At 39.7% G+C, this 25,038-nt stretch overlaps 1 protein-coding gene across 1 annotated transcript in view; it reads right to left on the minus strand.

The window, feature by feature from the left end:
• The window catches only part of UTP20 (UTP20 small subunit processome component), a gene marked incomplete in the record, with an annotated part of 2,478,305 nt that overhangs the window by 725,448 nt on the left and 1,727,819 nt on the right, over positions 1 to 25,038 (minus strand). The window contains 1 exon segment of the mRNA XM_044087776.1: positions 14,707 to 14,760. Coding sequence (XP_043943711.1) covers positions 14,707 to 14,760 — 54 coding nt within the window.

Genomic DNA, 25,038 nt, shown 5'->3' on the forward strand with positions numbered 1-25,038 from the left:
AAATTTCTACTGTGCTTTACTGTACCTGTGAACCTTAAAAGGGCAGTGGATGAACTGTGATTGGGTCTGAAAGCATGCTGTGTGGGAGAGAGGAGGTCATGAAAACTAATACATGTAGTAAGTTGAGAGTGAATACATTTTTACAAGACTGTGGATAAGGATAAGAGAATGGCGACTGGTCTACAGTTTGTGAGCTTGGTTTATGAGCTGCTTTTGTGGAGGGGTATTATTTTCTTTCCATAAGGTAGGGGCACTGTTCTTGGATAGAGCAGTTTACTACAACTGAAACATGATATGCAAGGCTATCTGAAGTATTCAGATGGAAGTTGGTCAGGGGCAGTGGTTGTTGTCTCAAGGTGGTAGGTATTTTTTAATTGTAGATATTGGCACTGGAGTGAGTGTGAAGGTCTGTTGTGGCTTCAGTGAATTTTGTATTAGTTTTACTATGTAAGAGGGAGGTTACTGTATTTATAAAATGTGAGTTAAACCGTGCAGCAATGCTTTAGAAGTTATTTTTGGGAATGGGCTGGAGTGAGCAACGTATTACTGATTTCCAAAAGTTTTTTGAATTGTTTGATGATGAATTTTTGGTGTTGCTCTAATAAGCTTTTTTCCTCCTTTTCCTTCTTAACCCTGGATGTAGGCATCTCTCATTACACTCTTGGAAAGGCAAGTCCTCAGTGACTATGGTTCCTCAGCTTCGAAATTGTTCATCTATATTCCCTTCATCACTTCTTAATGTACCAGTGTTACCCCACAGCTTTCCAAAAGGGACCTACTGTTTTTTCTTCAAATTAAAGACCAACATGATAGCCTTCGATTTGTTTTCATCATCATCAGTCTCAATCAGTGTCATAATCCTTTCCCATCAAGAGGATGTTCTGTCAAACCATCACTATTCATCTCCATTCCTTGTTCCGTCTTCACATTTTGATTATAGCTATCATCCACATCCAATCTCTATAAATAACTCACAAAGTTTCCATTACATGTATAACATCTGTACCTACCTAATAAAAGTATAGCAGCATCTGGCTATTTTATTTTTTAGTTTAAGCTTCAGGAATTGAAAAACATTGTCCTCATCCCATTTCTTTCTTTGTTTCATCACTGCTACCTGTACTTTAACACCCCCCATGCCATCAACTCCCATTCGCTCTTTGCATTCATTAATGCTATTCTGATCCCACTTTTCTCCCATTTTAGTTTAAAAGGGTCTTTTGTTTTAATATATTTCTCAAACCTAACTCTGAAAATATCCTTCTCAACCTCCCACACATATTCACAATCACTTAACGCCATAATTATGGTCATGACTTTGTCAGAAAGACTAAATTCTGCTACTCTGTCCTCCTCTGTCCTACTATGTAGAAAGATTGTGCAGAAAGTTACTGTACTGTTTACCTCTCTGCAAATCCCCCTAGTTATGTTCTTCACTGCTGGGCTACCTCATATGCATAAGAAGACAAATAACTTGTCTCAACACACATTTATGCCTAGGCAAAAAATTCATATTATGCACCTCTTACTAAGCTATCTATCCCATAAAATAACAATGGAAAACCTGAAATAATATCAATTAGATATGAGCTCAAAAAAGTGCTGTAGGCCTTTCAATGCAAGTAACACATCCACACATACACACTGAAAATAGGGTGTGTGTGTGTGTGTGTTATGTCCCTGAGCAAAGGATTACTCCATAAAATATTGAGAAAGACCAGACAAGGCAGGGCTGGCCCTTACTCAACTATTTATCTACTAGTGTTGATTAACATAACCAACCACCACAGGTGCATCCCTCCTACAGATCTACTACAACACAGCACCAGAAAGCAGACAGCATCTGACTGAAGGATGCTAAGAAAGCAAATTTACAGACTTTTAACAAAAATGACAGGTTATTACATACATGTTAAGTCAAGGTCTTCAACCACAGCAGAATAACACAAGGTGCTTATGTGTCATGAATATGTCTGGGGGAGTTATTATGACATCATTTTATAAAGCTGTTGACACAACAAAGCAATCCAGCCTGGAAATATTCAGTTTCTGCAAGCAGTGCTGCATAGGGGAATAAAAGGCAATTGAGGTGGTCCTGAAGAGCTGACATTATGGATTTTAAGTAAAAACATATTTTTCTTCAAGGCAATCTCACCAAACAAGTCTCACATCTTCTGAACAACTTTATAGCAACTGGGCTAAAAAGGATGAAGGATATATAAGGCAATGCAGGACAGCCCTGCATTAGATATCCAGATGTTTATGTATGCTGGCTGTACCAAACTGTGCAGTACAAAAAGAGAAATTCCTTAAAGAGTACTGTAGATGCTGCACTAGCAGACTGTGGTAAGACTAATCTCACTTTTAGTAACAACAGAGATGCACTGTAATAATCAAGTAGCCACAATCAGAATACAGGTCACCCATAGCTTTAGTAAAGGAAAACTACCCTGGGGATTGTCTGATGGATGCTGTGTGCGGAAACTACAGATTTAATGGCCTAATAAATAATAAAGTATGAAAGGAGGGAACTCTTGTCTACAACATTTGTTACAAGCAGGTTAGTGTGTTGATTCAGAATAAATACTTTGGTTAAGAGATTCATACTGATTACAAGTTCATCTACTAGGTTGTTTTCAGCAGTGGTGAAAACTGAAATTTTCTTTTTGATATTCTCAGTTCAGTACATTTTTCAGCTTTCTTTTATCACCATGCACAGAGGCTTGCAAGCTATATCATCATACATGGAGGTTACGAAGGTAACCACAATCCCTGTGCTTCTCCATTCAATCCTATTCACTGAGCAGCCTCAACCTGTAACACATAAAAGTCAAAAAGCATTTGAAAGGGTATGAAACTTGTATACCTGCCTGATTTATAAGAAAAAATCCATCTACAGGACAAAGTGTCCATGAAAGCACAAGATGGCAGGATGGTAAACACCCACTGCAGTACGGTACATACATCTTTTGTATCTGAATATTTTGCAGTAACTAACTTTCCTCCTCATTCTCACCTAACCCTTTACGTCAATTTCTTTCTGATCTTATTGAGTCCATCCATCCCTTCCAATTAAACGTCTCTCCAAATGAACTTCTGTTCTGGAATTAGTAGTCCTTGAAATTTTGGGTGACCCTTCATTAAACTTTACCTAAAACACTAACATGAGTTGATCATCTGTTCTTAAGCTTAAAACACACTATAATGCATCTAGACTCCTAAAAACAGAGATGCTAATGGGAAAGAAATATTCTCATTCTCTATCCTGAATACTCGCTCTCCTGCAGTCTTTCACTTCACCTCAACTACTTAATGCTTCTAAACAACACTTAAAAATATGTTGCTTTGTCTACCTGTCTCAACATTAGTACACCCCCACCACCATTTACTCAAAATCGATGTTACTTTTTCTGCCATTATTCGTAGCCTTCTTCAAAGAAATTATGCCCTCAACTCTCTCACCTTCTTCTTATGAGATCAGAAACTGGTAAGGTGGCATCATTTTATTTCAGCTGAACTTATTAACACTATAAGCATGGCAACTACTGTTATCATTAAATGCTGCAGTGCAGGTAGCTGACACACTTCAACAGCCTCTTCATTTAAGCAAATGAAATGTGTTAACATATAATAAACAAGATGCAAAAGCAACAGTTTGGTTTAATTTCTCATTTAAATGCATTTCGATATGCTTTAGTTTCTCAATTAAATTCCCTTTTAAACAGATTTCTGCTGCTAGCTTGATTACATGTAATTGTGCTGACTGTGGTTTGTCATTAACTGTACCACAACACTCAATAAGTATTTCTCTGAAGTTGCCCACCATGTAGAAAGTGCACCTCTCAATTCTGTGAATGGTAGCAAGTGAAAAGACATCCAAGAAAACTGGTGGGGTGGGTACAAGGTGAATTCTGAGGATCCGTCCTGCTGCACCATTAAATGATAGGAAATAGTTTTGCTAAGAGGGACAATATCATGAACAATGGTAATGACTAGTGGAATGCTGTGGAGTTGGTTCTGGATCCAGTACTCTTCAATGTTTTCATACCAGCCATATATGACGGAAAAGAACAGGATCAGCCTCTTCAGTGATGACACAGATACAAGTAGCAGTAGAGGAGTCTAAGGGCAGGAAAGGACCTGGAAGTGTTGATCACACACAGACAGCCAGGGAAAAGCACAAGGAGAAGGCAGAATGTGGTACATTTGTAGCAGGCCATGGTCAGACCCCATCTTGAGTACTGCGTGCAGTTCTGGAGGGCATACAATGACAGGGATAGCAGTTTGCTGAAGAAATTCACAGAAAAGTCACCAGAAAGATGCATCAGACAAAACAGGAAATATTACCAGAGACAAGCTGTCATAAAGGTCTTCTCACCAGAACAGAGAGCAGGACATGAGGACACGATATGTGCACAAGATCACACCATGGAGATACAAAGAATGTCAACTGGAAAAGGAAAGACAGAGGAGACAGGAGGGAACACAAGTAGCACTTTGCAGGAACTAAATACTCCACAGACTTGCAAAAGTAATTCATTATTAAGAGAGATACTGACTACCAGAATGGGTGCTGGAAGATAAATTCATGAAAGCATTCCAAGGGAAAGGGGCAGATGGAAAAATAATAATGGAGAAGGTAGGAATTAAAGGGAGAGGGGGTAGAATACTGAATGCACACAGAGATACAGGAAAGGGCAGATGAGACAGGCTTAGTGCCTCCTCCTGCAGTAAAGCAAATATAATGCAGTGTAACTCTATCCATCCACACATCAGGTGTTTGCAGTTAAAGTTTCCACTCAAAGTTCCTTGTCCATCTTCATATCTTTCCTAGATTCTGCTTCCAGTATCCAAGTTATCAAACCTTTTCTCCTCATCTAACCTCAACTACCTCTGCCTTGCACTATGTAGTTAGCTTCAAAATTCTGACTGAATATGTTGTTCACATTTTTTTTTGTCCATGAAGGTTCACAATAACTAAAAAGTTTGTTTTTCAGGAGTGTCTACCCCCTCTTCTATCTACTTCATTGTATATGACCCTTGTTTGCTGCCACATCCTATATACGTCTACCCTATTTTCTCTCAGTGTTTCTTGTACCTTCCTCACTTTTTTATTCTCCTCTTTATTCCTCCCAAGCACCAAAATCATCCAGCTTTTCATGTGACTCATTTCCACTGTCCCAAAGTCCTCAGTTGCCTTTTCCTTACCCCTGATCCAGAATATAAGCTTTTGCAAGGTCAGTTCCCAGATTTCTAAGAAAGTGAAGTTCAACTAAAAACTTGTACATCAGGGACAGCTATGCAAGGACTCTACAAGGAGTACATAGGAGCCAGAAGACATAGTGCTGCAGTAAGCACTCCTGATCAAGCGCTTTCCCTGTTGCATACTTGTGGATCTCCTCATCAGAGGTAAATACAAGCAGTGGAAAGCTTCACATTCTTCCCCTGGGATATGAAAGCTGGTAATCAGCTGCCTCATCCTAACTCACCTTTAAACTGCAAATTCACCCCTGGTGTAGCACCCATGCCCCTTATGGATAGGGGCAACAAGTAAATATCCCCAACAACTCCTTGTTCTGATTGCTTTTAGGTCGCTCGCACATAACATATAAGGACTGAAAACTACTATGGGAATTGTAAAGTTAGGTTTCTTAAGATCCTTACAGATCAGCAGCCAAGTACCTATGAAACCTTCCACTGACTCATTTCATTTCCTGAACTCAGGTTGCCTTTGACACAGTTGAACAGCCTGCCTCTGTGTCAGAGGCCTAGCTCTCTTATTATGACTTTCTCTCGGAGTTCACTGTGTGTGTTTCAATCTGTTTATCCTATTGCTATAATTTGACTTAACAGATTTTCTCAGACTGCAATCTGTTAACAGATTTTCTTTGACTGCAATCTGTTATACTCTGCTCTCAGCATGTGAATGCAGTTTTATCCTGCATCCTATTTGATAACAAAACTGTATGCTGCATTATATGTTCAAACTGTATATCTTACCTGAATACCGCTGTGAAACTGTGCCTAGTCTTGAAAAAGCCTCAGTGTTACTACATCTTTTCTGGTATGTCTAGTTATTACATGTTTTCTTCTGGCTGGGATCATGGTTGAAAAGGATATCAGGAAGGGTTTACTTACTACATTAACGAATAAGCAAAAATAACTACTGAAAATAATTCCTTTTCTACTTCGTAGGATCCAAGGGAGACCAAATTTAAAAAAAAAGTTCAGAAGACCCTGTTCTAAAGCAAAAAAAAAAAAAAAAAAGTGCCAAAGAAGGCCAGACTACTAGAATCATGGTTCCAAGCAATAATGTTTGGTAAAGATGTCAACTGATGAACAAGTGACTATGATATGCATATGCCCACAATAGCAATCTTTTTCAAATAAGCACTGGAAGTAGATACATTCCTATAAAGGACCAACAACCCAGAGACCAAGGCACAAATGACTACAAAGGAGACATTTTTGATGCAATCAACAGAAGCAGCCTTACCACTACTGGAGTGGCCTTTTAAGTAGCAATAGCCAATTAGCAGTCTACTGTCCGATTGCAAAACACAATGCAGTCAAAAATCGCAAGTGTTTGCTTAGAAGAGAGAGAGACCCTCCTTATCTGGAGACTAATGAGTGTTCTACCTTTACTTAACCCATGTACCTCTCTTCAGGTAAAACCAGAACTAACAGTGAAGGTCAGTACATTAAAGTATCTCCCCCTGGATTCTATCCCCAAGAAGAAAAGGGAGCTGAATGGGCTGATTCAGAAACTACTCGCAGGAAATAATGCAGATGACCATAAAGAACACGCAACTCTTGTAAACGACTCTCGGCAAATAATGCAGCCAGACATAAAGAATATGCAGTTCTTGTAAAAGACTGAATTGGGATCCCTATAGATAAGGATCCAACATCTATACAGCAAAAAGGTATCTATCAGGAACAGTGTCTTTCAAGAGATATTTCACAGCTATTGAACCATCTGGTTCAAAAGGACAGGCAAGCCTGTAACTCATTTTTGTTCACTTCCTGAGGAGAAGACGTATTCCTGAAAACAGGGCAAAGATGCAAAGTTCCTTTAATGAACTGCTTAACCAGGTATTACAGGGAAACAGCTTTGGCTGCCACAAGGATGAGGTGTGCAGATATGCTTGAAACATGTTGGAATAAGGAATATTTGAGACTCAAGTCATGCAAAGTGCCTGATGCATTTCAGAGTTCACCTCCAAACCACTAACTCAGGTGGCATTTAATACCTCTTTCCGGCTGTTTTTTCCAACCCTGAAACCTTGATGCAAGACTGCTGGAAAAAGGGTATTAAGGAGAAGCCACCTACTTACTCAACTGAGATTTTCTTTGCTTTATACTGGGATAGTTTTATATACTGCTAGGGGCTGAATAGCCTGAAACCAAGCCCTTCTCATCTACCATGGGAAAATCAGGATGTGCTTTAGTCCTTGTTTTCTCTAAATTTTGTGTTGAAGCACAGAATCAGTGACAGAATCATGGAAAGGCACTTAGTAATCTTCTCAGCCATGGGAGACAGAATGCATCAATCAGCACTCCTTGGCTTGCTAAAATGAACACAACAAAATTGCATGATATCAAAGGGGTACCGCTCCCAGAACATCCTGGTAAGACCAGATCCCTGAAATTTCAAGTTCAAGGAGGGGAATGAAGCAGTGGATCATAGCCCACTGTCACATTTACTTCCCATGGAATGCAACTGGCTGTAACAGTGACACCCTGGTCTACTGCCACAAAAACCTCTTCATACAGTGGGTATGAGCTTGTGTTGCTTTGTTTGTTCAAACCATATTTTACCTCTCAACATGAAGCAGGAAACATTATTATCTGAACCTCCTTTCCAGAGCTAAGATGGTGAGGAACACTGTATTTCCTTCCAAATGGTTTATGCGATGCACCCTTTTCTGGGGGACCCACTTTCCACAGAGAAAAAAAAGCAGTCAATTGAGCACTGGGACCCGTGACAAATGTGAGTGCTGGAACGAAATGCCTGCAATCAGATAGATGAAATGGTCTACCACAATACAGCCTAGTGACAACGGTCTGAAACTAAAAGTAAGTCTGTGAGGAAATTATGGCTTTGTGGCTACTGATACATTGTAGAGTGCAGTATCCTTATTTGCAGGGTTGTGAGAAGAACTGTAATGGCTATGGTTGTCACAAGGCCCTAGAGATTCAAAAATGTTGTGTGTTATGCACTCTGTACTACAAACACACCAAAATTTCCGAGTTTATAGTTTCCTGAGCCTTCCTTCCTTCTGCAAGGGTAGGAATGAGTGGCAATAAAGAATGCCCATCTCTGTGCCAATGAAGTAAGTCCTCTGGGATCAAATCAGGCAGGACTTCTCCTAGTGAAAGACACTCCTCAAGAGTTGTGACCATGAAAGGGCTAAGTTAAGAATTGCTACCAAGAAGTCTGTCAGTGAAGCAACCACCAGCTAAGCTGTCTACAAAAGGGAACACAAGCTATTCCTTCTCCTACAAAGCTTTCATCCCACTGGTAGTGTCACTGTAACACTCTGGATGGAGAAGAGAGACCAAATAATGGCCCTACATAGTCAAAAAGAAGCTACACAAAGTTGTATCCATCATGTAGACAATCACTACCCAGAGACCATCCTACAACACATGTATGACCCACTGTAAAGTCATCATTCAAAATTTTAAGCACTTAATGCATTTGATGCTGCTGCTGAGCTCCAGGCTAAGATGGAAATGTCTTGCTGCCCTCAGAAAAAAAAAGAGTAGTACAATAGCCCTATGACTTTTCTTCAAAAGAGAAAAAAAATTCTACTGTCCTAATCTGAAGTAAAGTCTAAGCCTGCTTCAAGAACTCTACAGAAGCAGCCTGGACACTAAGCAGTGTTCTTTCTGGGGGACAACCTGGATGCCCGTGGAATGACACCATATACTGAAGTCAATTACTTTGTATTTGCTGTGATATCATTTGCAGTGATGAAAGGGCGCTGCTCTGGAATAGTCTGTTCCCAGACTCTTGTCATATGCATAGTCTGACGTTGTCAATCTTCATCAACTCCAGGGTGGAGCTTCTAATCTCTTTCACTCTCACATGGGCAGTGACCAGATCATACGTATATTTAGGGATCAGTAATTTAAGGGCTCTTGTGATATCCTGAATGCTACACCCACAAAGACAACTGACCATTTCTGCGTCCTTGCATTTGATGGTCTTAAGGGCTTGGATATGTCACTTAGGTGACCCTTGCTTGGAGTAGGAATGGTTTAGAAACAGTGTAAGCAGGTGTTGGGGCAGAAGTGTAATTTACTGGGTCAAGTCTGCATCTGTTTCTGTGATTAGGAAACACTGAGAGGAATTTCTTCAGGACTTTGACATACCTGGGATTTAATTTAGTGTAGGCTTATAACAGAATGGTATTATGCTGTACACTAACATTTTCATGGTGGGGACAACCTCCATTCTATGTACATACATCCACTTTTCACACATGGTCTGTGTGTAGGACAACAGTAAATGACATAAGGCAGCTCCTAGTTGCTATACTGCCTCAAAGTGCCTAACCTTAACAGGCTGACAACAAAGGGCAGGTTGTAGTTTTCACAGTGGCTGACATTCAATGCAAAGCAAAGAAAGGTACATACTCTATCCCTGGAACAAGTAGAGATGGACATATGCTATATGGGATTACACTCAGAGGGAGCTTATGATGGTACACAGACAGCAACACAGCAATTTTATGTATAGCTATGCAATACAAGTAGTCTTGAAAGAACCCCAGGAACCAAAACAGAACTCCATGGAACTGTTTATACAAGGCTGCAATATACAAGGGTACCAGAAAACTCATCAGGGTTCCAAGCCACACAGTCTACCTTACAGATGCTTAAAACAATGCAGTAGCAGCAACTAAAGTATGGTGTGCAGGGCACATTGCAATATCAAGTGTACATCACAAAAGCATACAAGGAAGTCCTGATAAGTAGGCCGGTTTGCCACAACAAACAGAGAAGTTAAAGCATTGTAAGACTTGCAAGCAGGCTTGGATTTCACTGTTGACAGAAAATATGCAATCAAATATAACATAACAGGCATGATGCTACAATTAGCAGAAAAACATGCAATGTAGTGCTGATTAGTCTGAAGTAAAGTAATGCAGAAAAGACAGTCTAATAAATTCAGTTAAGTGAACAGAGTCCCAAAGTGGCAGATGAACAGTCATTTTAGCTACTTTAATGGCTATGGATTCCTCTTTAATTAGCACAGCAGAAAAAGTACTGATGGAATAAAGATATCATTGCAGCAGTCTACCTTGGGATAATTGGACCTTATTTGTCATCCTTGTTCTTCAGATACTGACTTAACCATTACTGGGAAGGCGGCAAAAGAGCAAGAATTCAATGAGCTTCATAAGGCTGAGAATTCTCCTACAAGATGGATCATCAAGAAGGGAGGTCTCATTATTCTTGTCTTTCTCTAATACAAGGACTGCTGAATGCTCAGAATCCCATCCCCAGTGAGAGGGAGTACACTGGAAGTAGCAACTGGTCATACGTCTACGAAGGGCCTAGTGCATATATCAAAAGGTGCACTCCTACATCTGACCAGACAAAGTCTGTCCAGTAATCAGCATTGTACGCAAGTCAAGCATATGCCATACATAATTCTGTTCAAATGACACAGGATAAGCTGCAGGAGTCTTCTCAAATGAACCCCTTCTACCCTGACTTGGGGTGAAGGAGGGGGGGCAGACACCACAAAAGTAACCACCTGGATTACATGGTTTGCTGATAAGAGCCTTCAATTGATGGATTTTAACATTCACTTCATGTGAAATGGCTGGGCAAGCTCTGGATCCAGATACTCCAGCATTGGGAGGCCCATGTTGGCATGCTGGGATGCATCCTCAGACTACGGGGATGCATCCTCATAGTCCTCTCACTGTTAACCTGTGATGAGTGCACATCAATACTTATTAGTTGAGTGACTCAAGTGGTGTAGAAAGATTAACTATGGCCCAGGAGACCCAGGTTTGGATAGCAGCCTAGTTTCTGATGGGAGTGCCAGAGGAGGAGGATATATGTGCCTATCCTGGAGTGCAGGGACTGCACTGGGCTTAGTCCTATGAGTGCTGGCAGAGGTTAGTACTCAAGAGGATACAGGGGCAGGAGTGGGAGTGGTGAAGGAAGCGAGGAAGGCAGGACCATCCTATGCTTGTGGAGGCCGTCACAAGTTTATGAAGTCCCCCCACTGCCACCAAGACTGCCAGTGCACAAGAGTGGGGTATTAAGCCTTGATAAAATCCTTGGTGCCTGCAGTATGATCATCCCATGGGGTCCATCCACTCCACAATATGTCTGCAAGTGCAGCCCCCCCCTTGACCCCTGTCAAGCAGTAGATGGGAGGGGAGAGGGCTCCATCTTCTGGCTTGCTCTCCCAGTTGTTAGACCCTCATGGTGCAGTTACACCAAGTCACCTATAAGGTGCTGGGTTGCTGTGTACAAGTACAGGAACTTGAAGTCAGCAACAGTGGGATGAAAGACGAGAACAAAAAAATACTTTACTGAGTGACAGGCTTATTGGCTTGCAAGTTTCTTTCAAGCGTGGACTTTCTAAAAGGATGATTTGACTGATGACTGGACTTTGAACACCTTACCTTCTCCAATCAGTCTGGCATCAAATGTGGACTGTGCAATGGAGGAGATCATCCCTACTCTCAAATTTTTTATAACTTATTTATGGATATTTTAGTCTAAAAACTTAATAATGTATTTTTTGCACAATGACATCTGTCAATAAAACTATCCAACCTCTTTCCAGTAAGTGCTACGGTATCTTTTACATCCACCTCAGCTACCACCAATTAAAGCGGATAGGACTTTGGTTTAACTTCTCATCGAAAGGATGGCACATCAGTATGCAGGATGATCCTAACACTGCACTCTTACTACATGAAATCTAAACATTGTCTGCTGGTCTCTGCAAAAAGAGCCCTCCACAATCATCATCTTTCTCCTGCTAATATAGATGTCAAGCACTACTGCATGCAGTTTGCAGGTTAGCACACCTTACAATGTTTCACAGTCTCCTCTATTCACAGACATTAAAAGGCAATCAAAATACCCAAGGTTAGTGATCTGACAACTGCAGGAACAAATACCCAAGGTTAGTGATCTGACAACTGCAGGAACAAAGATTTTAGAAGTTTGACATCAAATACAGGAATTCTACTAACATTTGAGTGAATCCCTGCTCGTACTGCTAGAGCTCCATTTGTGCCTGATGGAGAGTGCTTCTTAAACAATCTGAATTACAGAACTACATAAGTATATTTTTTGCACTTTATCTAATTGTTCAGTGTTTCTTATCAGCACTGCACTGGTTGTATTTATTTGCTTATCAGTACCGTATTGTTTTTTATTTATTTGTGTAACAGTTCCGCACTAGTTTAATGCACTGTTTCTGTTTGCTTGACTGAATTTACTTTTCTGTGTCTTTATTTACATATTTGCCTACCTGTGGTTGAATTTTTGTTTTTCCCCCACTCAACTGCTGTGTCAAGTTGGTGGCTTTTGCCGTTTGCCCACCCCTACTGTATATTTGATAAGGGACACTCCCTCCCAGTCCCATCTCATTAGCTCATTCTACCTAATACAGACATCATTTGGGAAGGTCAAACCCCTTAGTTCCTTAACCTTGAATTTTCTTCTGTTCCTCCTCTCTCCCTTTCCACTTGACTAACAAAACAAACAAAAAAAAAACACTTTATTCAGCTTCTTTTACTGTATTTGTGTTTCCTCCTCCTGCTCCATTACTTCATCTTGCTTTTTCTGCTACTTGCTGCGGCTTGCTCTCTAAAGTGTTCAATTTCATCTTTTCTGTTGCATTTGTTACTGCTTGTTTATAGCCTGTTTAAATTGTAAATGTTATTATAAGGCTCTTAGTTTTGGTTTAAGCACTTGGGCTTTAGGCTAACCCCTTAGCTCTCTCTGGCCTTCTCTCTCAGATTCTGAAAAATACGTATGGACAATTTTCTAGTTTCTCCTGCCAGTCTGGCTGATATGGGCATCCTGAGACAGTGTAGCAACTGCCTTATCTACACAGACAACTACCTACTACTACCACCAAGAAACGCAATTTGCGAGAGATGCAATTACATTAGGAACCTAGAGTCCATGCCCTCTCCCTCACAAGCCAGTATATTTGGCACTGAGAAGGTTGTCAACATAATCACTACACCTGAAACACCACCCACACCTACACAACACACACACACACACACACACACACACACACACACACACACACACACACACACACACACACACACACACACACACACGTGGAGGTCCTCAACAAAAACATACCCAAACAAAGGAGACTTCAGAGGCAAAAGCGCATGCGATCTCCACAGCCCTCCACACCACATACCATGCATAGTTCACACATGTCTCACGCATAGTTCACACATGTGTCTCACAACTACTAAGGCTTAACCATAAACCCAACATATTAGTCATAGGAGACTCCATTGTGAGTCATACACATTTGCCGCTCACCAGGCTGGATATGGAGAAAGTCATGGTTAGTTGTCTCTCAGGGACCAGAATCCACCATATCACACACACACTCAAGTCTCTCAATGACAGGCACTGCTATGACTCTGTCACAGTCCATGTTGGTATGAATGACTTGAGACATACCTCCCTGGACTATATGAAGAGAGACATGATTGAACTCGCTGAATGGGTGTCCCAGGCAGGTATGTCCCTAGCCTTAAGCAGCATTCTACCGTCACCCAGAATGATGCCTCAATACAAACAGAAAATGATTGACCTTAACAACTGGCTTAGTTTCTGAACTCGCTGAATGTGTGTCCCACATGCTGGACAGGGGCATCTGGTGCTGATTTGTCTATGCATGGGCTAAACTCTTGGCTAGGCTTATAAGGGCCCCAGGGCCAATAGCCTAGTAACTTCCTATGGTCGTATAAAGGCTAGGTTCAAAACCTGAACTGTGTGCGCAGCAGAACTGAGCTTGGGAGTTAAGCGAATGGAAAATTGCAAGCTGTGTACAGCTAGGGTTATTAGATAAGAAAAATCATTGCAATTATTCAGTGCAGGATGTCCTATGAAATTACAGCTACAGATAAGAAATCAGATACCACAGAAGACATGCAACACAGCGACCTTTAAAATTACAAATACAAATTTTACCTGAGTTTTACGTACCCACTTCAGTCAGTAATGTACACAGAACAAATGTATTTATTTATTTTACATTTATTTACAAGTGGGTTTGGTTCCAGACTCTGCAAATCGGAGGTTGAATTTCATACACTTACAATAAAAATGCTAATCAGGAAGCTGCAAATGGTTAAAAACTTCAGAAAAGTATTTTTTTCCCCAAGTCAAGTTCCTCTCTGCAGTCACATGTGAAGGACTTTGTTCCCACAAAACCTTATTTATGCATATTAACTCTCTGACTGTACATCCTCAGGAAAACGTGCATATATCATCCCCAAGGCTGTGTGCTCTTTCCACTTACTGACAGATGGTCTTCCTGATCAACAACCTTATGTTTGTGACCAAATGAAATACAGCATCACAATTAACACACACAGAAATGTGACCTCAAATAAACTGACTACAATTCAAACAAATGTCTCAACTCCCCCCACCACCAATTTGAATAAACAGACATACCTGAATTACCACATCAGTGATGTACTTCAGTTCCTGGTGTAACTCAGACAAGGTCTAGAGAGAGAAAAAGAACAAATTAAAACAATTATTCATCAACAACATGATTCAATGCAGAAACTCAGGAAATGTTTTACACAGTAGGGCTACTGACGAAAGAACACTGCAGATAAAAGCTGCATGCATTAGTTATACTAGAAATAAATGCCCTGTCACTTTCAATAATCACAGCATGACATTCATTCTGTTAATGTTGCATTGTCCAAGAAGTTAACTCCCACTGAAATGAAGCCACCTGCAGTACACAGGATCATAGCAGGTTACTAGGCTATTGGCTCCAAGGCCTCTACAAGCCTAGCCATGTTATACTCTTGCTCCCTTATGGACCAAGATATATAGTCTATGTTTGCATGCAAATCTAAGATCAGCACCTGCTGCCCTGTCTAAAAGGGACATATGTGAAATGCCTGGTGTAAATTTAAGGTTTCCCATCAATTTGTCCAGGTTACGCTTAAATAGGGTCATTGAGGAGCTCTGTTTTACATGAATTGGGAGTTTGTTCCAGAGGGAAATATATCAGTCTCTCCAGCAGGTCCTGTTATTATCATAGGCTAGGTTAAGATACCTAGAGTGAGCGAATCTTGTCCTACTGGATTTGCGGATGTGCAGCAGCTTCATCAAGGCAGGGCCTGAGACTGCTCTGTAGACCAGGCAAAAGTGGCCTCTAAGCAGTCTATACGATACCGAGCAAAGTAAAAGGGCTTTCAGTCTGGCCGTGTAGGTCAGGTGTTGTAGGCCTTGAATTTCCTTGGTGAGAAACCTCTGAGGTCTCTCCAGTTGCTGCAGATGTCTGGTGAGGTACCTACAAAAGGGAGCATTGTACTCTATTATTGATCTGATAAGAGCAGAATACAGAGGATTTATAACCTCCATAGCTTTGGATGCTATACCCTTGCTTATGAGGTGTGCAACGTAGAAGGCCTTGCTTACTACTGTGGACAACTGATGATCAAAATTAAGGCTGCTATCAACTTGCGTTCCTAAATCTGTCATCACTGGGTTTGAACTCAGGGGGATATTAATGTTTAGCTTAAATCCGTGGCTTTGACACCAATCATTTGTGTACGCCCATTTTGTAGTATGTTGACATCTTTGGGGAATTTGATGATTGCACCCAGTTTGCAGTCATCATCTATTTTCGCCTGGACTTCTAAAAAATAGATATCAAACATAGGGGGCCTAGCACAGATCCCTGTGGACCACCACTGGTAACAGGTCTACTACTACAGTTGGCATTCCCAATTTTGACTGTGTGTGTTCTATTTGTGATCCAGTTGCCAACATGCAGTATGGAATGGACCAGCATACTGGCAGTGATGGCTGGAGACTTCAAATCAATGGGGGACTGCAGGAGAGAACTGAATGGGTGGGGGGAAGGGGGAGTTGCCAACTAGAAAGGGGCAGAGCTATGCTCAAAACCACAAAAACAAGAACTTTAATTAAATACGCTGCCCTGGGTGCCAAACCGTCATTACGAGAGTCCAATCAAGACAAAATGAAGTGCAGAAGAAAAAAATATTTCAATGCATTGGCTAGATGCCAGCTTACTTAATATCTAGATGGAAACAAAAAGGTTGTGAGGCATTTAAAAATAAATTACTTTTTAAATACATTACTGGAATGCCAGTCCAAAATCAAGTATATATATATATATATATATATATATATATATATATATATATATATATTTATATATATATATATATATATATTTATGCATTTCAATACCCAAGGCTTATACGTTATCTAGTTATGCAAATATTCTCTGCATGGTAACAACAAAGCGACTTTTTCAATGTTGGTAATTCTTTAACAGTATGCTTATTAAAGCTTACTTGCATCGTACAAACTCAGACAAGCTTACTTGGTCATTAAAGCGCTGCAACTTAAACACAGAGCAACAGGACACTGCGACAGCATGCATTTTCTGAATAAGAAGAAGCATAAATCAACAGTACAAAAATATGACCAAAAACCAGAACATTTTGCAAAATCAAGGACAGATAAAAAGCCACTGTCATACTTGTGTCTACCTTGGATGGGGGAATACTCTGCACACTTACATTGCATAACTGCTCCTTGCCTTGCTTGGACACATCCAGAGTTGCTACATGGGGAGTGGGTTGCAACAAGTATGTCACAATTTGAAATGTCTCTGACTGACGGTGATGGCTCTGACACATTTGTCATACCTCTCAACCTCAGAGCAAGAAATCTAGGCAAAGCCATACACAGAAGTGGGACAAAGGCCCAAAAATAAGGACAATGTTTCAATATTGCTCTTATATACTTAGAAAGATAATATAACAGTAATAGGTCTTGCATTATTATGAATTTTCTGAAGGGTATGAAATCTGAAACTCAAATGTCTGTCATTATTTTCTAACTTCAATCTTTAATAATTTTCCACAAATTTGCTAGAAAACCACAATTTTATGAAAAACGGACCAAAATGTGATGCACAAATATTAAATTGCCACACAATACAGATGGGAACTTGTCAAAGGGACACTTTTTTTAAATATTAGAAGTTAACTTGAACAGCTGACAAAATAAGAGAATCTGCATGCATTTCTGAAATAAAAGTAATCTATAACTCTGATCACTACAGTTATTTATAATTGTAAACTCTCCACGTTTTCTTCCAAAATTGCTATTTTGCAGAGGGATACATTTTGAGCCAAAATCGGGGACAGTTGAGAGGTTTGGATATTCCTAACTCTATAAATTGATTTTTTTGCACGTACCTCTCAACCTCTTAATGCAGAAAATCTGGACAAGGCTAAATATATTGGGGGAACATACAAACAGTACTAAAAATTTCTCTTGTATAAACTTAGCTGATAGAATAACAGGTCTTGCTTTAGCATGCATTTTTCTGAAGGCTATGAAGTTTGAAACTCAATGTCTGTCATTATTTAGTGACTTCATTCCTAAATGATTTGCCAGAAAACCACAAATTTTATGAGGAACAAACCAAAGATAAGAAGCAAAAATCTATTCATTCTGCAAAAAATCTGAGCAGTTGAGAGGTATAGTTCAGTTGGGGCTGTCTGAGTTTGCCACCCCCCCCTCACAAAATCATGGTCGAATGGTGTCCCATTACTTGGCTATTTCACCCCATTTACTACATACACTGTAATGTGCATACCGCTTTACTTCTGTGATGATTTGGATTTAATTTGAAAGTTTTATTTTGCATTTTACAGCACAAACACTAATAGACCTGCTAAACAAAGCAATGCAGTTTCACAATGAAAATAGACTTAGCATTAAAACTTCTCTACCCTTGAAATTCACATGCATTGAAACAGCATTGAAACCCACATTCAAAGAAAATACATTTTGCCAGTAGCAGATAAAGATCAACTTTGGGCTGTTTTCAAATCACAGGCCCTTTGCACACGAAACATACATGTGTTCTTTGATACACCTCCCTGATTGTATTAAATACAGTACAGTTGTTAGAGGGCATTTTAAATTTGTTTTGAACATTTTTCCAGTAAACAATGAAACAAAATGCATGCACCAATAATGACAAAACTGCCCAATTTAGAAAATTTCCATCATAAAAGTATACTCAAACTTCAACAATCCACCAGTATCAGTAAAATATGCACAATCTCTGAAGTAAATGTCATCTAAATAATTCCACATTAGAGAGATCTGAAACTAATGAAGAGGCTGTTGCTAGCAAACAACTTTATATTTCATTGTTTCATCCACGAATAAAGTGCCTGTTGCCCTTGAGGAATAAATTGCCTATGTCACATTAAAAATGATAAGCTAGTAATATTGCAATAGGGAATGGATGGCAAACTGATAACAGCTTCATAGTTACTAGGTATCTTCACCAAAAAGGACTTCAGCATCCACCTCCTTTACAACACAGTATCAGCAATGCATCTACATATTGTGGGAGCAGAACCCACAAGCCTTCTGCATCAAAAGCAAGTACACTACCTGTTGTGCTATTAACATTGCAAGCAGACTCAAGCATAAGCAACACTAAACTTCTCTTCCCCTGCAGCTCTCAGCTCCTTGTAAAATCTACTAGACACTCAGATGTATCTCTCAACTTTGCAACACAAGAAATCTGGAAAAAGCCAAAATTTATTGGGGGAACAAAAGCCCAAACACCAGGGACATATTTTAAACATTGCTTGAATAATATTGGAAAGTTGCTAGAATAAAATGCTGTGTTACTACCATAAATTTCACTGCCAAGTCTTGAACCCAGGACCCTATGCAAAACAGTCAGAGCAACATACCAGTATGCCAAATCAGCTGTTTTGTGAAAGAGAGGAAGCCTGAACCTTAAATGGCTACCATTTAGTGAATTCAGTTCTAACCATAGCTGTCAACCTCTTAGCACAAAACACCTGGACAAAGCCAATAATGGGGGGGATACAGTCCCCCAAACATATCCAGTGAATTCAGTTCTCACCTTACCTGTCAACCTCTTAGCACAAAACACCTGGACAAAGCCAGTAATTGGGGAATACAGCCCCCAAACATATTCAGTGAATTTAGGTCATACCATAGTTCTCAACCTTAGCCAAAAAAACTGGACAAAGCCAATAATGGGAGAATACAGTCCCAAAAATAGATACAAATTTTAAATATTCATCTTATAAACTTAGAAAATTGTTAGAATAAAAGGTTTTGTGTTACCATGTACTTTCTGAAGAATATGAAGTCTGAAATTCAAATTCCTGTCATTTTTATTTATTTAACATTTGTTAACCAGGAAAGTCTGACTTGGAACAAAAGCCAATTTTCAGCACAGGCCCATGGAGAAACACTCCAGATACATGCCTTTCTAACATGGAAGGACACCAGAGCACCTAGAGGAAACTCACACAAACACAGGTAGAACATGCAGACTCCACATAGAAGGCACCCCACCCAAGAATCAAACCAGAGAACCTCTAGCTGTGAGGCAACAATGCTACCACTGCACCATCAAATATGTACTGAACTAAAAATCCACAGATTTTATGAGGAACAGAACAGAAGAAAAATATGAGCTACCTGCACCCAAGGTAAAAAGTTCAAGCCTGAGGTATTCCCTACCCATCACCAGATATCCTGAGTTCTCTCTAGCCACCAGTATATATCAACTGGGGCTACACAGACACACACACACACACACACACACACACACACACACACACACACACACACACACACACACACACACACACACACAATAATATGCAAATATATTTATTGGACTTAGTCTGATGGAGCCTTTAGATAGCTGGGCAAATTCATTAGATACAAGGTACAACACCTTGTTATCAGAGGTGGACAAGAAACACCTTCTAGTTAAGTGACTTTCTCACAATCAAACAGATCACACAGTGGTTAAATTGTTAGAATCAGAGCTAAGGTTATCCTGTAGAGAATGAAAAAATCCATAGTAGAGGCTCCACCCCCTACATGTTAACTGAGGTGAAAGAATATTTAAGTTGACTTAAATATTAACAGGTACTTTATCAAACATGGCATGATTTCTAAAACCAAAGGACAATAGGAAATACTTCAAAGTTAAAGTTTTTGAGAGAATCTATTGATGTGCCCATTCACTATTCGGCTGGTTGTGAGACGTCTCACCTGGTGACATAGAAGCTGTGTTTTCACATAGAGTTAGTGAGAGCAGTAAGAAATCCCTCAGTTTTATGTCTTGTATCCCTATTCTTACTGATAAAAGGGAGCATTCCCAAATGGAGAACGAAGGAAAAGGGTATCCATAATATTCGCCACCCCCCCACATCAGCTTACTACCTGCTAACCCTAGCGTTCCTCCTACGCTAAACCCAACCATGCTTCCAACCTTAAAGAAACTTTCTGTAACACTACCACTACATGTTACATCTCAGAAATAGAACACATACAACACACACACACACACACACACACACACACACACACACAAAGCACAACAATCATGTAACAACCCCTACCATAACCCCAAAATTCACACACACACACTCACACACTCACACACTCACACACTCACACACTCACACACTCACACACACACACACACACACACACACACACACACACACACACACACACACACACACACACACACAACCAGTACCTGGTTTCCTATGCTGTTTGTCTCCAGCAGCTTCAATCCCAAGTCTGGTAAATACGTCCTTCTCCCAGTAGTGATAGCTTCACTCCCAAGTCCGGTAAACACATCCTTCCCCCAGTAGCTTCAATCCCAAGTCTGTCTTGCGTAAGCACATCCTTCCCCACAACAGAGCAGGCTCCAGCCTGTGGATGTTGCAGTACGGATCTCTTCCATTCTATGTGGTCATCACCGCATAGAATTCTGGGCATCAGAATACTGAGATGCCTTCTTCCTACTCTGGACTGCTGTTGCACCAGTCTGTATCCCCTCTGAATTCCGGGATTGCCGAGTCCACTTGCACAGAAGTTCGGAAACGTTCAGAGACTTGCCAATTTTTTTTTTCTTTTCCACAGCTGGGGGGGGGACTGCAGTTCTGCAGTCCTATAGCATAAGCCGCCCCTGCATACTGGATAAAAGTTGTTCTTCACTCAATAAGAAGAGCAGATTCTTTGATTCAGGTAACATACTTCTTTTTCACTTAATGGAAAACTATAGTCAGAATCTGTAAAAATCTTTCTTTATGGTCATAGCTTCATTTTCTTTACAGAACTAATGCCCTACATTACTTTAAGCAGCTAGTAGTACTTAACTAATTTGTTCACCCTCAGCATGGCAATGTTAACATGACTGTTTTTGTTAAGGTATCTGCTTAATTTGGTTCAGTTTGTGTCCCTACAAAATGCTATCCTATTGTTTTTTTCCACATTCTTTTAGTGTCTTCTTTCTGTTGAGAAATTATGGCCACATTAGTTCAAAAACGTCCAAGCACTGTTGACACAATAAATCCAAGAAAAAACTGAATCCAACAGTCAGTTCCAACACAAGGGCTCCTACACGTCAGGTTTATTTAAAAAACTGTTGCAAATATGTCCAAAAGACAAGCTATCACTGACCGGTTGAGTGCTTTCATCTTACTGAATTGACATAATCAGAACCGTCAGTCAAAGTCAAACAGACCTATAAACAACATTTGACGCACACACACCCTTTAAAAACAACCAATGGTAGCTGTTGTATGTAAAGACACCTACAAATACTTCATTAACTTTAAGCATAAAATTATAAAAATTAGCTTAAACATACTTTTCCCACCACTGGAGAGTCAAAACCCAGTCTCCTGCGTGTTAAATGGGGATAATCGCCACTGTACTAATTTTAAAACACACTACAAACCCCAAAAAAAGTGTAATGACAAAGTATACAAGAATAACAAGTTACAATTAGATTTACAACTTGCTTGCTTGTTTCTTAAGTTCACTATGTAATGAAAAGTATTTATTCAAGCTTACTCAAGGATATGCAGCATCCAACTTAAGCTGCCAATAAAGTTTCCTGTTCAGCAGTGTATTAGACCAGTCACCCATAACGGCTGAAGTATCCACCTGCTCGATAACTGAAAATGCTAAACCAATAAAATCAACACAGGTCCCAGAATGTTTGGCAACAACACTCTTAATATCAACCTGATGACTACTATATACATGTTGGTAGATTCTTTTATTCACCGCATTGTCCGTTTTACCCAAGTAAAATATGGAGCATTAAACAGAGCGTGCAAAATACACTACCCTCTCAGATAAACAATTTAATCTACCACTTTTACTCTCCTTATTGATTGTCTGAAAAATCAGATCATTGTAATTAGTCTCAATGAACTGGCATTGTTTACATCTACCACATTTCCTGATGGTGTTTGTAAATGCATTCATAGTGGTAATGAGAAGCTTCAGCAGTAAATTCTTTATATTAAATTTGTTTCTGTACATAAAGGTGGGTACTACTTTACTCAATTTTCTACCATCATTGTTGGACTGAAAAATGTCCCAGTTCTTCCAAATAATGCTTTATATATCTTTGACATCAACAGCGTAATGCAGCACCATATTATGACTACTGTTATAAGACACGGTGTAGCCACCATCAACTTCCTGGGTAACACAAAGACCATATCTTATAATAGGGGCATAGGTGTCTTTCCTCTTTTCCCATATCGCATGACAAAATATGAGGGCACAGGCAGCCCCCATAGCCACACCTAGCTTTTGCTTGAAAATTTCCCTACTGAAGGTTAAAAAGGTGAGACTTAAAACTATTTCCATCAACTCTTGCAAAATATCCAACTCTGCTGAAGTCATATTACCATGTCTGGAAATTATATCCCCAAACCACAGCAAACCTTCTTTGTGGGGAGTAACTGAAAATAAACATTTAAGATCACAAGTAGTAAACACACATTTTTCAATATCCTTCACCAAGCAAAGTTTATCAAGCAAGTTCCAGGAGTCTTTGACAATGTGATGGATATCAGTCAAAATATTAAGCTTGAAATCTATTTACTTGGCCAGTGGTTCAGTACATGACCTACCTGCTGCAACAATTAGTCTTTGTGGTGGGTCACTCGAATCAGAATTAATCTTCAGGATGCCAAAATTTTACGTATAATTGGGTGGGGCATCCTCAGATAATCATATAACTCTCGGGATATCAAATCAAAAAGTAAAAATTCATCCAAAACCACCTTGATGTCTCTGTAGGCAATAATGATTTAATTCAACGAGACAGCACTGTACACATTATTGTCTAACAGTAGATTGTATATCCATCCCGAACCGTCATGAGTATCCATGATTACTAGGACACCCCCCTTATCAGTTTCATACACCTAATACCATCCCTGGATCTAACAGAATTCAAAATAGTTCTATCCTGCATGGTCAGATTGTGAAAATTACTATGCCTTTTCTGACCCAAGGAATCAAGTAAGACCCTTTCACAAATTCTCTCAAACATATTAATCACAGGATGTAAAGGGGGTTACAGCCAGACTCTTTCTTCTCAACCTCATAGGCTGTTCAACCTCCTCATCCTCGAATAAAATTTGAAAATTCAGCTTTCTTGTAAACATTTTCAAATTAAGCAAGATATCCTCAATCTTTGCTTTACTAGAGGGGATGAAATTAAATCCTTTTAAAAATAGGTGATGATGAGTTGGCTCAATCTGCATATTGGCATAATTATAAATTTTGAAATCACAAAAAGTGGTGACATTAACTGTACTAGAGCACACTGCAAGATTTACCGTTGGTTGGAATTCTTCCAATTCCGGTTATAATTCCACTGGTCTTTTTCCATCTCCTGGGACCACACCCGTAATTCTGCACTCTCTGTTGGTTTCTCACTTCTTTCCTGGCCAATCTCTCCAATCTTTGTGGCTGGGGTTTTTCTAAAGGGTCACTCTCATTTGTGAAGTCTTCTCCTTGAAAATCAGTTTTTCCACGTCTTGATTTTGCTCTTAAGGTCTTTGTTGCTGAGTCATCCTGATGTATTGGGGGGAGGGGGTATGAAGACTTGTTATTATAATCCTTGGTGTCATGTAGCTACATTTTCTTTTCAATTTTTAACTGGAATCAACTTTGTTTTAGTGGACTCAAAAGCTTGATTAAACTGAGATTTATATTTAACAAATAAGTCAAATGTAATGGAATCCACCAATTTGTTAATACAGTCCTTGAATTTACTTAAATGTCTCTCATTCTCTTTAATAATCATTTGTGTTAACTTAAGACCAGTTCTATCAAAAACTCTAGCAGCTCTGAATGAAAAACTGAATTTAGTTCCACACTCTGGGGATACTTCCAAATTCCTAGTCCCTTTGGGACACGGCCCTGCGTAACACTTTAAACAAGAAAAACATTATCCAGTTGTAATGTTATAAACTTAAACAAGTTTTACTCAAGGTCTGTTATTTGCTCATTGAGTGTTAAATGTCGACCCTCGTTTGAGCAAATAAAATCCTTACCTTGAACTGCATCATCTGTGTCGAAAGCTTAACCGGTCAGTGACTGTTTGTATTTTGGACAAATTAAAGGTGTTTTTTTTTAAATAAAAGTGGAATTTAGGAGCCCTTGTGTTGGAATTGACTGCTGGATTCTGGTTTTTCATGGACACACAAGTTGTTTTTGAAAAGCCTCTAAGTGTTGAAATTCGTCATCCATGGTCAATGTCTTAGTTATGGGTAACAAGTTTCCTATCAGTAATTTTTAGGTTGTGCACTAAGTGTACAACTTAAAATTACAGTGCATGGCACAGTGGAGGATGTGACATATCATATTTTAAGTCCTAGAAGA

This window comes from Protopterus annectens, chromosome 11.part0, assembly GCF_019279795.1.
Source record: "Protopterus annectens isolate FY-2018-M chromosome 11.part0, PAN1.0, whole genome shotgun sequence".
In the NCBI taxonomy this organism is placed as follows: Eukaryota; Metazoa; Chordata; order Ceratodontiformes; family Protopteridae; genus Protopterus; species Protopterus annectens.